Source organism: Parasteatoda tepidariorum, chromosome 10 (genome assembly GCF_982258835.1).
Source record: "Parasteatoda tepidariorum strain Cologne lab strain chromosome 10, Ptep-v5.0, whole genome shotgun sequence".
NCBI lineage: Eukaryota > Metazoa > Arthropoda > Arachnida > Araneae > Theridiidae > Parasteatoda > Parasteatoda tepidariorum.
This window is the reverse complement of record NC_141764.1, coordinates 26,817,997-26,836,843: the sequence shown is the minus strand read 5'-3', so window position 1 is coordinate 26,836,843 and position 18,847 is coordinate 26,817,997. Positions and strand designations below refer to the sequence as shown.

At 30.9% G+C, this 18,847-nt stretch overlaps 1 protein-coding gene across 1 annotated transcript; it reads right to left on the bottom strand.

The window, feature by feature from the left end:
* Window positions 1–14,468: 14,468 nt before the first annotated feature.
* On the bottom strand, window positions 14,469–18,069 carry LOC107456983 (uncharacterized). Its single transcript, XM_043052349.3, has 2 exons — window positions 17,181–18,069; window positions 14,469–15,598 (listed from the first exon to the last, which is right to left on the bottom strand). The coding sequence occupies exons 1-2, from the start codon at window positions 17,963–17,965 to the stop codon at window positions 14,524–14,526; spliced, it is 1,860 nt and encodes a 619-aa protein (XP_042908283.2). The 5' UTR covers window positions 17,966–18,069; the 3' UTR covers window positions 14,469–14,523.
* Window positions 18,070–18,847: the final 778 nt, after the last annotated feature.

Genomic DNA, 18,847 nt, shown 5'->3' with positions numbered 1-18,847 from the left:
TTGCTGCATTAAGTTTACTTTCTCAAAAGAGTTACAACGACTCTATTATTTTTTGTGCTAGAAATTGATATAAAATTTTAAGAGTGGCCCAAATAAAGTTATTTTTTCTTCATTCATTCTTTTTTTTTTTTTTTAAATAATTCATGTTAGTAAAATTTTCCAATCAGTTTTTATCATAACTATGTGATCTCTGAATTATACCAATATGTGTATTCAAACAAATTGTCATGTTTTGTAAACTGATGGCTTCCATTTTTTTACTTGCCAATTCTTTAAAGATTGCTGCACAGTCTTATATGGTAAATTAAATGAAATGCAATTGGAGAATTCTTGTATCAGAAGTACTTCTATTATGATTTAAAACCTTACAGCTCATAATTGGATATTGGTGTTTCTTTATTCTACTGAGTGTAATTTACATTTCATGCATTGCTAAAAAAAACATTTTTGTTTTTTAGATTGCATGAGAATGTATTTGATAAATATATTTTAGGAAAAAGATTAGCCTTAATAATTGTTTTTAAGGAATATGTTTCACTTATGCTTTTTTTACTACTACCTATCCTCTTCAAGGTTTATACCTGGCTGACTAACCCACTGAGCTAATATCATAACATTCCAAAATGTCTACTACACAGTCTTAGTGTCTATGCAGTTGCCCTTTACTGACCATTAAATGAAATTGTGACCAAATATACCCCTATAAAACCACGTATGGATGGGCTTCAAGAGCACATCTTTATACTTATGCCATTAGCATTATCCATGGAAGATTGTACATTTGTCCAACATGGAGCCTGCCTTACCTGACTATAAAATGTTTACCTCCATAATTATTAATTTCTAGGACACTCGAAAGTAACTAGCTTGTCCCTGACTCTTTGCATGTGAAAATATGAACCAATGACACATTGTCTACCTTCCAATATCCTAGAAACTGAACATTATAGTAAAGGTTTCTATAGGCATCAAGTTAGATAGCCATATAAACCACCTTGGACAGCCACATAAAAGATACTGTTACTAGTATGAGTATATTTGTATATTTTTGTAATATAAGGGTAATAGGGCTCTTATTTGGGCAATTTTTTATGTTCTTGTAGAAAACAGGGAAATCGACTTAAAAATTAGATTTTCTAATGAATAAGAATTCCTGATAGAAAAATAGAAGATTTTATATGCAGTAAAAACTTCAAGCTACAGTGCCCAGTCCAAGAGTTATTTAATTCTACACTTTAACTGAGATGTTTTCCTGGAGTTATGCAAGCTTCTTTAAAAGCACAGTTTGAGTTATTCCTGGTTTCTTTTTAATCAACGACAGCATACAGTGTCAAACCTCATCATGTCAAGGATTTTCTGGAATGTAAGGCTGTCAACAAGACTGGATGGCCAGCCAGATCTCCTGACCTTAACCCTACAGCTCATATCTGTGACCTGTTAAGGAAAGCATTGGAAAGTCACTATCTCCCTCTGACAACAGCTAAAAGAGCATTTCTGAACCAATTGCCACTGAAACACCTTATTCCCTGTCGGAAACCATGAAATGTATATTATTGAAAATAGATTGAGAGGGCTGTTTACACCTATGAACTTTTCTTCTTATTTTTTTTCCATTATGAATCAGTATTTCATTATCTTTTACTTTCCCTCCATGATGATGTTAAACATGATCATGTGTAAATGTTATAACTGTTATTATTATTATATCAACCTGTGTATAAACTAAATTACACTAAAATCTGTTTACTAGTTTTAAAGACAATCTGAAAATATTTAATTTTGAACACCAACCTATTTGAGATTAATTCTTCCTGTTCTTTAGATTTTAAGGGAACAAATTATATAGTACAAAGTCACCTGATCCTAGATGACTATTTTTTTTTTCGCCACAAAAAACATTGTTGTTCGAATTTTCCTTACCATTTAGAAGAATGTTCCTCCTACCACATTGAAAAAAGAGTCTGTACAGATATATTTTGTAAAATATGAGTAATGCATTTTAAAAGGCATATCCAGAAAGAAAAAAAAAGAGGCACGAAATCATTCTTTTTTACCTTACCGTTTATGGATAATTGTTAGAGCTAGATGTCTGTTAAAATAAGACGTAACATTAATATTCTTCAATTTTTACAAAACTGGTGTCTTAAAGATGTTTAGCTAGAGTGCATACCTACGATGTCATTAAAATTTTAATGGAAAATATTAACGTGTCTAACACCAGGAAAAGATTTCGAAATCGGGCGGGGGGAGGGCTACTGGTTGTAACTTTGAACCATTTGTACAATCCGCAAAGTTAAAAACGGAACACAGTAAGTTTTGATCTAATGATTGGCTCATTAGTTACTATGCAATTTTAACGGTCTGAAGGATTGGCTTTAAACATTCCAATTAATTTGAGTAGACGATATTTTTTAAATTACGAAAGCAAACGCAAAACGTGCTTCTTTTTTACATAAGTGTAATTCTTTTAAACTGATTTAAATTTTTGACCTTCAAAATATGGTCCCTAGTGCTATTTAAAAGAAGAAGAAAAAATAATTTAAACACAGTTGTGAAACTCGTAGATCTAAAGATAACTCTTAATTTGAGCTAAATCAGCCCAATAGTTAGTGAGTATTCCCTAAAGTTTAATGACAATACATTTTCAAAAAGTAGTCGTTTCTGAATAACTAACCAATTCCATTAAATTTATTGGTTTTAGTCATTTAAAATTAAATACTTAAAATAATATTTGTGTAAATTGAAATGAAATTTTTTTCTATCAAATAAATAATATTTTTTGCATTGAATCATCATCTTTGGGTAAACGAGTTTTACAATTGTGCTTAAATTTTTTTTAATTCTCCTGATAATTCCAGAAATGTGAACATAATATGTAAAAATTGAAATTATTACTAATCAGTTCAAACTTTCAACTGCTCTACTGCGTAATTTATTGAACCTAATGAGAACATATTTTTTTAAGTGTGGCTACTGCCATGTATTGAGAATCAAGAACTCAGCCCGTCGAGAAAAAAATATTTATGCAGATAAAGTATTTTTTATTTTGTTTCTTTCGTTTAATTTTATAACCTAAAATATCATTTTACAGAAAGCAATTAGGATATTTTAGGCTAACCCCTCGAACCAATAAAATTGGATCTTATAACCTGTCACCTTTTGATCATTAGTTAATTGTCGTAAGGTGCTTTGTTCTCTCTGCACAGCGCATAAAATAAAAGGTACTCTTGAAAAACTTTTGATCCAATTATTATATTTTCGTCATCGCTTTCTAAAGGGCAATTTTGTTGTCCGAGGGAATAAAAAGAACCAAAGCGTATTTTGTCTCGGCATTTTTGTTACTTTGTCCTAGATTCAATAGATATTTAACTTTCTGATGATGGCTAGTACAAATATTGTACCAGAATAATGGGTGTTAGCACACTAAGAGCCGTATCCAAAAGGTTAAATATAGGATTTAAAATTCTTTCAGTGATGTCCTAACTCACAGGACAGAAACAACTCTGAAATACTTCGAAGTTAATTCATATAATTGAAATGACTTCTGTATTTCAATCCCATTATTGAATGTGCTCTCTCCAAAGTTTCTTTAGTTTTAAGGAAGAAAAAAACTGGTCATACTTTTTTAATTACAACTTTAACTTGTTGCAAACTGTTCTATGAATCATGGGAACAATATTTATCTCTAAGTTAAGTTTATTGCATAACAAAATAATTTTTAAAATATCAGTGCTCCTTTCTATTAAATTATACTTCTCGGATTTCAGATACCTTAAAATGAAAAGTAGTAAAATTTAAAATTGTAACTCAAATCGTTTTATCTTTGTTATAATTTATTTGAAAACGCACTTGTTGAACAATTAAAATTTTGTTGCTTGCTTTAATTTTCTCAATTTGTTTGTATCGATGATTAGCAAAGATAGGGAAAAAAAAAAAATTTTTTTTAATGTCGGAAAGTCTTAGTGTTGAAAAATCGTTTATTGTACAAAGAAACAGCATAAATTAAGAACGTTTAATATTTTCCGTTTGTGCACTGTACTTAAAATTAATGAAAACTTGAAAAAATCACGTATTTTTTAATAGACAGTCCTAAACAATAGAAAAGCATACTTTAAAAATCGTAAAATAAAGAAAGTTTGATTTTAAATATTGTCTTAATTTATTTAATATCGTCTTAAGTATAGTTTATGATACAATTTACTGAACATTTTACCAAATTAAAGAGAATAAACTAACTACAAATGGTTGCATTGAATAAATCATTTTCCAAATTCTAATGATCAGAAAATGAATAGTAAAAGCAACGACAGTAAAAATCTTAAAAAAAGTCAGCCTAGTTCCTTTTCTGACAGTGACGTTCGATCCGGGCAATTGGCTTCCACCCTTTTTGTCATTTCCAGGCAGCTCTCTCTCATTAGTGTTCTGGCCATCAAGTTGTCAATTAACGTCCGGCGTCTTCTTTCTTAAGATTTATGGGGATTTTTTCATCCTTTTTCCCTTTTCTCTTATAATTGCCCTATGTTGTTTCCCCGATTTCTTGCTCTTCGGATTCTTAATAAATTCTCTAGTCTTCCCGAATTTCCCGTAAAAGTGCTTTTGTTTTTTATATGAACTATTTTCTTCAGACGAAAAATGCTACGTTTGTGACTACGCTAAATTGGAAATATTTTAGCTCGTAAAGACGATTGCCAAATTTAATAAGTCAAGGATATAAATAAGGCAAGAAAGAAAATTGGTTTTAAAAAAAGGGCCAAGTTCTTTGATAACTTACAAATGTAAGGAATTATTTCTATTCATTAAATTTGTACCAATATTTTCCATATATTTTTACTATTTAAATTGCAATTGTTCTGGCCGGTGTCATAAAATACTAGTGCACGAGTGTCAGTAAATTCCAGTTACACCAATTTTACAGCATTGTTGGAATTACATTAAATTCCTATTAAAAAATTTGTCCAAAAAGGCTTTGGCCCAAGGGGAGGCTAGGTGGTCTTGTGTCATTCTGTTGCCAATTTAAGCTTTAAAAAAAATTTAATGTTTTTGTGTTATTTTGTCCGGTTGGATGCGGTATTTTTTTTTTTTACCGGGACAGTCTAATATGAGTCACACCCAACGATGATCATTAGTTCATTATTATAAAGCTTTGATTTTTGGTTACCGTGTGGCTAATTAGAAAGAACAAAATTACCGTATGAAATTTGTCGAGCCAATTTGACACAATCGGCTACGTAGTTGCGCCAGGACCAAATACGATATTAATGTTTGGCAGCACCGTAGTTCCATGCAAGAACTTATACTTCCTTATCGGGCAAATTTCTGATTTTCCCCCGTTTCTAACAAAATTAATTTTTTAAAATTGTTTGTCACGATATTTTGTTCGAGATTTATACCGCCATCAACCGCGATGTGACATGTTATGTGATATCCAATTTTTGATTTGTAGTTTTACTAACTGCAGAGGCATCTGTCGAAAAAAATTTGAACTAAAATCGGTAAACTCTGGAACAAAAAATAAATTCCAGAGTCACACGAATTTGTAGCTAAAATTGTTTTTCAAACATTAACCGTTTTCATATCACAAATTTTTGAAAGCCTTGGGTATAATTTAGAAGATCCTGTATAAATATTGTATATATTTAAAAAACAAAAACTTTCTTTTCAGTTTCTGGCTCAAGAAGTTTTTAAAACACAAAAAATGATATTGCAGAGTGCGAAGTGCCGAACAGATTTGCAGCACCATTTTTTTTTAATCAATATATTGAGGTAATCTATCTGATTTATATTCGAAGCAATTTTAGTCAAAATAAAGTCCGTTAATAATTATTCACTTTTCGATTCAGAGGCAAAAGGTTCAAACTGATATAACCTTACGGGAATAAATTACTTTAAAAAACAGTAATTATTTTCTTCTGCCTGTGAGTGATTCTGTTCAATGTTCTTTTGTCAAATAAATTATTTTCAGAAAATTTTGCCTGAGAAAAATTGTCACGTTATATTTTGTACAAGAGGAATTAAGTCATATATTATTTTGAGATCAATTACGTCACTCAATGCCTTATCCAAAAGTAAACTATACTGCACGATAGAAAATTTATACCCTCAAATTTTAAGACTAGATTTTTTTTTCCCTGAGAGAAGTTCAGTTCTGTGATTTTTACCCCGGTTTTAGCCAGCGACCGTTAGTTTCCGTTCTCTTTAAATTTTTCACCATTTTTTTTAAAACAAATTGTTGTTAATAAACGCCAGTTGCAAATAAATCACATTTTAATAATATCAGTGGGCTTTTCAACCATTTTGAATTTTGGGGATTGTCTTCTTTGTTGTTCCCGGCTGCGGTCAGTGTGCAGGTGGGTGACCACTTGGGTCAGTCTGCGTTGGGACCGATGGTGTACAGTATTGGTCCTCGTTAAACTGTTCTACCGTAAAGTGCTCGACTTCGCGTGCAGGTCATCGGGCTACCGAAGCGAAGGTGCCATCTCTGCATGGGATCAAAAATGTGATGACATGTCTTCGGATTATCCTCCCCAAACCGTCGCCAGCCCATTGTGCAGCTCTAGTGCGACATAAATGAACTGCAACAATAACAATAATAATTGTTGGATAACCAAAAATTTATTGTACTTTATAGGTGCTACATAAAAACAATTAAAAAAAAAGGTTACGATTTAAATTTTTTTAATAATCGTGTACCTCTTTTCTTCTAAAAATTCAGATGTCTGATAAGAGAGATGGTATATAGTTTTTTTCTCTCCATAAAAGCCCAAAAAATACATCTTGACGATTTTTTCTAAACGTATCAACAAGACATCTTGTCAAATTAAGATATCGGTGCATTATTATCTCTTAATTGTAAGCAGCACTTTCATTGCGTTTTTATATTTAATAAAATACCAATTCGGAGCAAACAATGAGAAATAATAGACCACCAACAGAATCGAAATTTTTTTCTCTATCTTTTCATTCATCACACGACAAGTTCTTAATAAGATATCCCATTCAATTAAGAAGGGAACCATTGCTGCCGTCATGCATTTGGTCTCGGAATTGTGGAGGCCAACCATGACTCCCTTGGCCGACAATTAAGTGTTGAAGGAGTACTTTTTTTAAAATTAAGATATCAGTGATTGTTATTTCATTTTAATCCTAATACATTTCATTCCTTTAAGTCAAATAAAACAGCTATTGTGAGCAGACGGACTGAAACATCTTTGGACCACCCACAGACTCAGTTTTTTCTCGATTTCAATTAATTTTAAAACAAAATGTTCGCTTATATTTCCCATATTTCGAAGATCATCCTTAATTTATATATGAAAAAAAAATAAACAATGAAGAAATAATTTAATTCTAAAAACATACTTGCTCCCACGACAAACAGTCTCTGATGTTCATTTTCAAGAAATAGAATATCAATTCATGGGTTCAAAAAACCTATATTACCAAAAAAGAAATGCTTATATCAAATTTTAAAGTTTTGTTGAAATTAAAAAAAAAATGTCTATATTTTTCTCATTGTCATTTCGTTTAGATATTTAAAAAAAAAGTAAATGGTTAAAGTAAAAGAAAAAAGATATATGTACAATTATCAGTTTAGATCTGTTATGAAAAGAAATCAAAATAACTTTAGTATATGCTAGGTTTTATTTTTACAAGAATTCTCACGACTGATTCTCTGTTTTGAATCTTCCATGTTCAAGGAACTGGAGTGTGAAAATGAAAATCACGGGTGGCTAGAGATTTAGAGTAAAAGAAAAATGAAATTCTGTCAGATCTAATTGTTTTTATTCGATATTTAAAGGAAACAATAGATTACCCTGCAGTTAAATTTTTTTTTCCCTTCCGAAAACGGCGTCTGCGCGTTTTATTGTGGCCAATCACCTCAACAATCTGACTTGGTGGTCTTAGGCTGATAAAGACTGGTGAAAAGGATCAAATCAGGGGTTCAATTTTTTAAGGGGGATGAAATTTAAATACACAGTCACAATAGCTTTCTAAATTTCCCACTTAAGGAAGAAGAAAAATCCTTATGTTTGCTAAACATTTACAAAAAGATTAATTTTCTTTTTTTTTTACCTCTTTCTCCTTTTTAACTTGGTTAAATTTAAATCGATGGTGATTCATAAAAATTGTCTCTATTTTTCTGAAATGTTGAAAGGAATTTTAATAATTAAGAATTACTAATCATTCTAGAGAATTCTATATGATATACAGGTATATCTATTTAAGTTAAAAATATCGAGAGAAAATGGAAAATAATAAAATATATATATATATATATATATATATATATATATATATATATATATATATATATATATATATATATATATATATATATATATATATATATATATATATATATATATATATATATATATATATATATATATATTTATATATATATATATATATATATATATATATATATATATATATATATATATATATATATATATATATATATATATATATATATATATATATATATATATATATATATATGATCCTGAACCTGTGCCACGAATGCCCTTCGAAAATCAAACCCTAGGTTCATCCGCTGATCAACCATGAGAGCATTTATCTGAAGTTGACTCTTGCTCACAAAGACGGATAAGTGAATGAGCGAATCAGTGAATGCACGTATTGGTGAAGGGACGAATATGTAAATCGACGTACTGGTGAATAGTTGAATTAGTGAATCGATGTATTATAGAATGTGCGAACCAGTGAATACACGAATTGATGAATGGGTGAATCAGCGAATACCACGTATACGTGAATTAGCTAATTGACGTATTAGTGAATGCATGTATTTGTAGATTGATGAATCAGAGAATCAACAAATCAGTGAATAAGCAAATCAGTGAATTTATGTACTGGGTATTGGTGAGTGGTTGAATCGGTGAAATGCACATTGCAGTGAATGTCTGGATTAATTAATTAAATAAAAAGGAAAAAATTAGAAACCTATGATATGTAATATGGCATTCAACATTCAAAGACCGCAATTTTTTTTTTTTTTTTTACTCTAGTACAAAATCTGAAAGAAAGAAATTTAAAAAATAATATTTATTTATACTACGATATGGGCCTCAACTTAAAATATTATTTCTTACCATTTCGTCAGCAACAGTTCTGCCAACATTGGAAGCGATCTCTATTAACTCAAATCATCAAGAGAAGTTTATGTCGTGGTGCGAGGGCGAAGACGTGTCTTCCATTTATCTTCAGGATTAAAATCGCGGACAAATTTGTCACAATGATTTGTTGCAATGAAAAATGGCTTCAACTCGTAAACACTTTTTATTTACTGTGTCTTTTATTCCATAGGATCTGCCCTCAAATAAAATAAGGATGTAGTGAATAATATGTTACTTTTAAATGTCGTAAGTTTGTTATAGTTTATTCGTGACTGTCAGGTAAACTTTCACTTTTCGTTTTTTTAGGTTAACTTTTTTCCAGTTATTTTTATTCAGTTCAATTCGTTTTAATCATTTTTTTTTTCAATATGCCAACTGGATGCCTGCAAGTGACGTGACGTCATTGTTTGTAAATCGTAGTTTTTGTCTATTTAAAAGCTAATCAGGTTCGACTAAGGCTCCTATACTCTATTCAGGGGCTCTAGGTTCGACACACATGTATGGCGTCACTTACAAGAATCCAATTACAGGGTTAGGTATAATCACTTATCTTCTTCCCGGGTTGCAAGTACCCAATAATGAAACTGAAGCAATATATCAATATAAAAAAATGCCATAGTTCTGGGGAAATTAAAGGCGTTTGTTTACTATATATATATATATATATATATATATATATATATATATATATATATATATATATATATATATATATATATATATTCTATATTTAAAAGCTTTTCCTTTCTTCATTGTTTGGACTCATATAAAAATAGCGATGTCAAACATGGCGTCACTTCACTTACCTGCCTACTAAACATTTATCAACAATCAATCAGTTACTTGCAGCAACCAAATGAAATAAGTTTCATTTTAAAATAAAATAGGTTAAACAACTTAGTTTGCCATTATGAACCATAATACTACGGCAATTGATTGAATGATAATAGTTAAGTGATATAGTTCAACCTCTGGCTTGGACAACTCTATATAAAAATTCAGAATTTTTTTTTTCCATTCACATGGAAAAATCATAAAGACTGTATCAAACTGTCATATCTATCAAACTCCTCACTAAGTGTTAGGCTTTGCCAATAAAAGTTACGAAATTCTTTTATAAGTACAAGCTGGAGCCCCTGAATTAGAGTATCATAGCATGGGAACAGCAGTACGAGCAAACTTTACGTCATTTTATCGCCAATTGAAATTTCAATCATTTTTCGACCTAAGCAAATATGGCACTTAATAGAATAAAATAACGAAAGAAAAAATTGAAAAAACTGCGTTTCGCAAGAAAATAAAAAGCTGAAAACGTGAAACGAAAAGTATAAGACACGTTTCCTTTGTGAATAAATGCTATTATACTTAAATTTAAAAAAAAAAATTTATATATATCCATTTTAAGTGGATTTAAGACAATAATGTTCGATTTTGTTTCAAATTCGTATTTGCACACATTCGTGTTCAAATTTCTGTTACATAGAAACGAAAATAACGAAAACCTACCACTGTTTGCCCGACTGCTACATTACCGTGACAGGTTATCAATGGCTACTAATTTACTCTGTGTTGCCAAATGCACTTGGATCCTACTTCCACTCTATAAACATTCAAATACTCTTACTCAGAAACTTCATCTCTTGGGATCTCAGAAATTTAATGACTAGGCAAAGTAAACTATTGTTATATACAGAGTGATTCCGTACTTCTGTACAGAGATTAAAAATCTTGGAGAGGAGGTAGTACAAATTAAAAACACCGAGACATCATAGCAAATCATCGGTCGAAAGTGCACAATTTACTCCTCTAGGGGCGCTTGCCAATTTTGAGTTTATTTGATATAAGCTGGTACTTTTATTTATTTAAATTACCTCAAATTTTTTTTCTAATAATTGTTGTCGAAGATTTTACTGATAATTCTCAGAAATAGTTGTTTCATCGTAATTTAATAATTTAACTAGCTTATTCACCAAATCATTAAATTGCGATAAAACAGGTGTTAATGAACCTATTTGATCGCAATTTCCGATGATTATAAGCAAACATAAAATTAACGTATATAAGAACTTGATAAATGAAAGTACTGGTTTAAATATCAAAGAACAATCAGTTGATAAAGAGAAAGCGCCCCTAACGGCTATTTATAGCAATAAGTTGGCGATGTTATTATGGCAATACGATTCTCAATCCTAATGTTGTGCTCTACCTTTCCGAGATTGAAAACCTCTGTGCTGTAACATAATACAGTTAAATAAAAGTAAAACTTTATCTTTCTCCGAGAGATATTCTTCTTTTTCCTCCAAATTTCTTAGTTAGAATTTTCTAGAAGATTTCTATTTAGATACTTAATTGACGTGGTACGGTTACAGTTTCTTAATGCTTACGAAAAAATAATACAAAATTGTGAAATTCTCCTAATATTTTCTTATAAATAATAATAGTTTTTGCAAAATTTGTATTTATTTATTTATTTGGGCAGTGTTCATGTGCAATCGACACTCGTTATAATAACATCTGTGTATCCTAATGAAAATGGGCGTTGTTACGGGAGATCGTTGTATCGAGAGTGCAGAGAAATGTTACAAATACTTAGTCATGGTTAATAAAGAGGGGACCAATTTCCTCAGATCCATATGCAATTCACTCTTTTGATTATTAATATAGTTTAAAGTAGTTAATACTTCATAAACTTCTTAAACAAATGCCTCATCAGCAACCTTCTGAACTAAAAATTTAAGGGATAGTGTATCCGTAATTCGTTCAAAAAGAATTACAGATGTATTACGTTTATCGTGCTGTAATAGTAAAAGAAATGGTGGTTTTAAGCCTTTTCTTTGAATATCAATTGACTCATGGAAATATTTTTGATTTAAAGTTGTTTTCAATATGATTTTCTAGGGAATGGGAAAAAATTAAACGATATATGTTTTTTTTTTCGTGGTATGCATGTTAGGCAGTGGGGGTGCGATTGTTCCTGTTTTTCAGTGGCGCCATCTATGGCCAGGAATTCGACTTCTGCCACGCCATTCACACAACCACAACCCGTTTATAGGGCTGGTCACATTCACGCGCAAAGGAGAAAGGACGTAGAACACAGAGAGAGAGAAAGAAACATTCATGCCTTGCCCGGGATTCGAACCCAGGACCTTTCTGGTGCAAGGACTGTTCCCTGCCCCCTTACACAGGCCAGTCGACGAAATATGGTCTCGATAATGAAAGGTACGCATCAGATCAGACATAAGTTTTTAAACGATCTTAAATCTGTAAGGCAACAATTTATCGAATTTAAAAAAAAAAAAAAAATGCTAGATTTCATAAGAATATTTTCCCAAAGTTTCAAAACTTTATAAATTATTTCCATTATTTTTTCCAATTCGAATGTACAAACTAACGGGACTTCATGTATCAGTCGTTGTTATGAAAGAGTTTCTTTTATAATGGACGTACAAAAGTGTATTGACTTGAAATTTTTTACCATCTCCATTATCTTTGTATAGCCCTGGGCAGTTGCCTAGTGGATAATCCTTCTCTGTGACTGTAATTAACGATTATTTTTTCATGGAAGCAGCAGACATGTCTCGCTGGCAAATGCTTGCCACTGAAAACAAGATGGCGAAGACAGCTCTCTCATTCATCTCTTTGCTTGGCATTGCAGTGACTTCGTCTTGAACGTGCTGAAAAATGTAGCTCTTTGACAAGCACACTTGGTTCATGCCAATTTTTTTGCTTTCTTTCCACTTACTTTAACGCTTTAAGATCAAAATTTCTGGAACATCTTAGTAAAAAAAAAAATATACGAAAAGAATAATTTACATTGCAGCGTCTGGTAAATAAAAATTTAACTTAGAAGGATAAAATTTGAGAAAAGAATTTTAGCTTCACTAATAACTCTTAAAATGGTGTAAATTTTCTATATTTTTATATTAAAAAATAAAATTAACATTAAGGAATGAAACTAACCTTCCAACAAAAGATAGGTTATATTATGTGCTATGTAGACTAATGCAAAGCGATTAAAGCACAAATGAAATTACGTAAATGGACATACTATAATTTCGGTTCAATAAACAAGAACCTTCTTCAGTGACACTGAACTGAACTAACTAAACTATAAAACCGAAACTATAGTATGTCCATTTATGTACTTTCATTTGTGCTTTATTCAGGTTGTTCTTTGCTTTAGTAATACTAACCTTTTATAGCACATTGAAATGCAGCCCATCGGTTTGGTGTGCGATATCTTCGCCTTCCACAAGCTTGATACTGGTTCGATTTCTTACTCTTGAGTCTGTGTCTGATAGGACAGCAGTTTATTCCAATCGTGTCTTATTAGTGGTTTGAAATGTATTCATATAATGTAATGTAATGTTCCGGCAATTTCAGAGCCGGAAAAGTGCATGTAGAGTTGGGCAGCGTGATGGGACCATTACTTCCACTAACTCTCCTCCGACTAAAGGTTAATTAAAAGCTTAAAATTTGAAACAGAATAAATCCATAAGCAAGAAGCTTCTTCTCTAAGTGCTAAGCGCTAATTCTCAGGAATAATGTTAAACAGCGTAAAAAGAATACAATTAAACAAACATAGCGCAAAGTGCCATTTATATGTTTCTCATATATTCGCCTTCTTTATTTGTGCGTAGTTTCATTGTAGTCGTAGTTTATTCTTCAACGTTAAAATAATTCGTTTCAAATCATAAATTATCCGTTAAACGTCGTTTTCTCTTGTCTTTTTTTTTAAATATTTAAATTTTTGTTCTGAATTCGAGAATCTCAAAGTGAAGCTTTCAAAACAATTTTTCTCTCAAAGAAATTTTTACTCAAATTTCTACATGTATATAAAGAATGATATATAATTATGTACTCAAAATATTTAACTTTCTTAACAGATGTTTTATTTTCAATTTTAATCTTTATTCTTTCTACTGCTTTCTATGTCAATAAGGTTAAAAGCAAAGCTATGAATGCTATAAAGTTATCAAAATTATCATATTCACTATGTATTACTATTATTTTTTTTCAATTTTCAGTTATACGCCTTTTCATGTATACGTTAATTTACACCTCTTCTCTGAAAGACTATACAAACAGTATTTTACTCTGTAGAATTTCAGTTCTAGAATGAAGAACTTTCTTCATTTTCGTAACACTGATTGAAGGTTGCGAACTCAGAGACCCAGATGAAAATTACAAACAAGTCACACAAAAAAAAATAAGAGGAAGAACTGCTTGGTCAATAGAAAAAGGAAAACAAGCTATGTCACTTAAATGCACTTAATACAATAAATACTTAAATACAATAAATTCTAATTTAAAAAAAAAAATACTAAATGCATGATTGTATTTTTATTTGATATTGTTGATTCCTTTAAACATAAATTTCCTATTAATCACATAATCCGTTACGGAATAAATTCTCAATTTCACTCATTCCTGAAATAAGAAAGTCGAGATCATCTTCCTTACAATGGTAAATTCGGTCTATGCAATAATTTAAAAACTTTTTTTCATCTCTTAAGGCACCCAGCAGTATCTTGGCTCCATCGAGATGTTTGGAGTGCTCCAAGCATTTCACATCCCCGTATGTTTCATATTTTAGACCAGTATTTTTACTACATAGTTGCTTGTATATTCCACCTAAAAGCTTATTCTTGCACTTGACATTAAACAACGTGGACTGCTCTTGTAGAAGCTGCTGCATCGTATCACGCATCTTTTCAAGGTGGACGTACATGTTAGCCAATCGGTCAAGATTTCTTTCCTCGTTTCTCTCACAGGAAGATTTGATCTTGTAAAATTCTTCCAGAAGTGATGGCTTACATCCCAAAGTTCTACCGGTTAAGACAGGAAAGATTATTTCACTTGTGAGAGGTGATCTAAATCTCAAGATTTTTTCAGCTTTTCCTTTGGCGTTAATTGGCACCAAAACCTGATTGTAACTTCGTTTATTGATATTCTTAGAATTATCCCTTTGAGCCCCAGATAAATTTTTAGATTTAGATCTCGCGATTTCCTTGTGATTTTCGGAAGAAATAAAACTGATTGTGTTATCATCATTAACAAAGAGGCGTAAATGGTTTAATTGTTTGTGGTATTCTCTGGCCATGTCTTCGAGTGTTTTAATGGAACGATTTGTGCTTTCGATTATGCTATTTCTACCTTTTTGCATGACGCTATTTGTATCAAATGATTTCAGAGAGGTTAATCGCTCTTCAGATTCCGCTATTACTTGTTTCTCTTTCTGGATTCGATTTTTAAGATTTGCTATTTCCTTTACCAGCTCGTAAGTCAAAGACTCTTCCTTCGTCAAAGACTTGATGTCTTGTGACTTTCTATCCAAACAATGTTTGATTTGTATTTCCAGATCTCTCAGCTTTTTGTACAGATCGTCACTTGAACTTAAGGTCCTCACAGATGTTTCTTTTTTCAGATGATTTGCTTCCTCAGCCAAATCTTTGTTTCTAAAAAAATAAATAAATAAAAGTAAATCAATAAAAATGGAAAGTCAGAAAATAACTTAAGGGCTTGGAATATTGTAATGATAAGTCGCATTTTTCAAATCGATTGGTTAAAATTTATTAGCTAAATAGCCAGAAATAGCTATACAGCGCTAGGCACTAGGTTTAAACTGAGCACAAGGTCAAATTAATATATATTTTCTTAAAGTATGGAATATAATCCTATAGTTTAGATATCTTATAATCCTATATAAGACTGCGATTTATGGGGCCATCAAGCGAAAATTGAAAAGCAGGATAAAACCTGTCGAAATGTTTTTTTTTACTCAAATATCTGAATCCTCTACAGCCAGTACAAATATGGCTGATGAATGGTGATGACTCTCAAGATTGTATAGGTTCTTTTTTCTGTACATACATGTGGGTAAAACGGGAATGGTCAATACCAGAGTCTTATGGTTTATTATTATTATAATTTTAGGTATTCCAATGCTCTTTCCTGGTTTACTGTATTAATGATTGACAAATTCGTTTAAAATTCAAGAGTGTTGAAACTATTCTGCTCATATTCCGAATGTTTTTTGTTACTATATCTGTTCATTCATTCACTTGCATAACAATATTTTTTTCCCGAATCAATCAGACTGACTCGTTTTGGTGAAAAACACTCCGATTTCCATGTAGGTAATTAGATGTTAATTCGTATTGTGTTGCCCTCTAGATGAAATTTCAGAAACTTGTAAAATCCCTGTATGAAAATAAAACTGAGAAACAGTTTTTATGTTAAAACGTCACATTTGCGAAGAGGTTTAAAATCTAGCATTGATTTCTGCTATTTCGAAAGGAAGTTAAGAATAATCAGTGACAATGTAAGGTTTTTCAGCAAACAAACTTTGCAAGAAAAACAAACTTGTGACAAATTCATGTTTGCAATCTCATAACAAGTTTACTATCATGATAAGTCTTTGAAGCGGAAAGGTTTATCACCATTTTCTTTTTAATATCTTGTAATTGCCATTGTTTTAGATCTCAGGAAAATTCTTTTTCTTTTTTTAACAACCAACACTGCTACAGTAACACGAAAATGTTCCGAAGAATTTTCTCCCTTCACCAATTTCTAAGAGTTGTTTTATAATCAAAACATCACTAACCACAAACAAGGTGGAATGTATTAAAATTACAAAACTACAAAGGAGGACAATATTAAGAGTCGCAAACTCAAGAAGGAGTCTACTGTTCAAGACCACAAATAGAATAAACTAAAATGTATCACAATTGTTTTGCTCCAAATTAAGGAAAAGAAAAAAACAAAAAAACAATATCATAAGAAGACTAATGAAAGTATGCAAAGGAAACGTAGTATACTAACATATAACTAAATCTCAGCTCCTTGCAATGCATGAAGAGGGGAGAGAAATAGGATTAACATCAAAAGAAAATGCCACATACCATGAAAACTTAGCAAATGATAATAATATTGACATCATAAATGATAACATTGACATCATATCTATAACATTGTATGATATGGTTGAAGACTTAGTACTAGTATGCATACGGAATTTAAAATAATTGATGTACCTACGCTTTACTGAAGTATCCAAGCTTCTCTCTCAAGTGCTGTTGTACTTTCAATTGCTTTTCTTTCTCTTCTTCTAAATATGAAAAAGAATTCACTGATTCGGTATGTAAAGTTTCCATTGGGTTTCCAGTCAACTCCAAAAAGGAGATTCTTTTGCCTTTTGGCCATTGTATATCCAAATCCTTCTCTCTTTTCTCAACTAAGTGGGTTAATCCATGAATCTTCTCCTTCAAATGGAGAATTAATTCTTCTCTACCTTTCCATTTGCCATCAACTGCCTTCTTGTAAAGCTCTGCAAAATTCACTGAGTTGCAGAAAATTTCCTTTTTTACCACAGCTCTTGCACATGCTAATTCCCTCTTCAATATATGGTTCTGATTAAGACAGTAGTAAAACTGAGTAGTCAATATGTTTTCAATTTCGTGGAGTACTTCTATGGATCTATTTTCTTGAGCGCTGGTTTTACTGATTGATTTAAGGCTTTGAATTATCCAGGATGTATTGTTGGGATCATCATAGGGTAATTTAATTTTTAAAAATTCTGGAATCTGTGGTAACTTTACGTATGTTCTGGATGAACTGTTACCGAAAATATCGTTGTCAATATAATTATCGTTTGATTTTAAGCACTCTTCGTAGGTTTTGGAAGATGAATCCAGCGGTGAGGTATTTTCTTCGAGAGCATTATATGGGCTGTTCAAAATTAAATTTGGTCTATTTTCCGCTGACACAAGTCTTTCGAGGCTAGAAATTTCTTTAAGTGTGTCAGATTTTGATTTAGTGAACATAATATAAATTAATTCAAGTCAAAATTTGAAATAAATTAATAACGATTCTCTGTTTTACAAGATTAAAATTTTTCTTAAATATTGACAGCTAAAAAATATAAAGTTGTTGTTTGTATGAAGATGAATGTTATTGATGCCATTCCCTTTTTTACTTATTTAATCAACAGTGTAAATATTTTTATTGCTTTAAATTAGCAATGGGATTTATTAATATGACGTTCATTTCGCTAACATTAAAACCTAGATCACGTGACACTCATACGGATAATGTCCGTTTGACTAGTCATTTCTTAGCTGACTCCCTATGGGAGTAGATTGTTCCATTTCTTTTCAACGCCACGTTGATAATTATTATTGATTATTGAAATTTAACATGAACGATCTTTAAATGTATGCTCAGATCGATTACACATTAAGCGATTAAACTATAATTTTATAGTTTGTAGCAAAATTAATAAAAATAATAATTACGTTTTTGACCGTTTTTGCCATGATTGTGCCAGTGATATTAGCCGCAAGTTATTTAACAAATAATTTTATGTCTAATGAATGCAGAAAATAGACCAAAACATAATGATTATTATGTTTTGGTTGATTAGAAAGTAACGTTAAAGGTAATTCCTAGCTGATAAAATTAAAAAATGAAAGGATAATTAATTATTAAGTTACGCAAGGTAAAAAAATATCCCTCTAACAAATTTTAACCATCTACTACTTCAATAAAAAAAAAAATTTCAATGTATTAATATCACCATTTAGTTTTTTTTTACTTAATTTAATCCTAATAAATAAATCAAAATTTAAAAATACCAAACTAATTAATTCAAAATTTGTTCTCCTAAAAGGGTACTCCAACAAATCAAAAGACAATTTTAAAAAGCA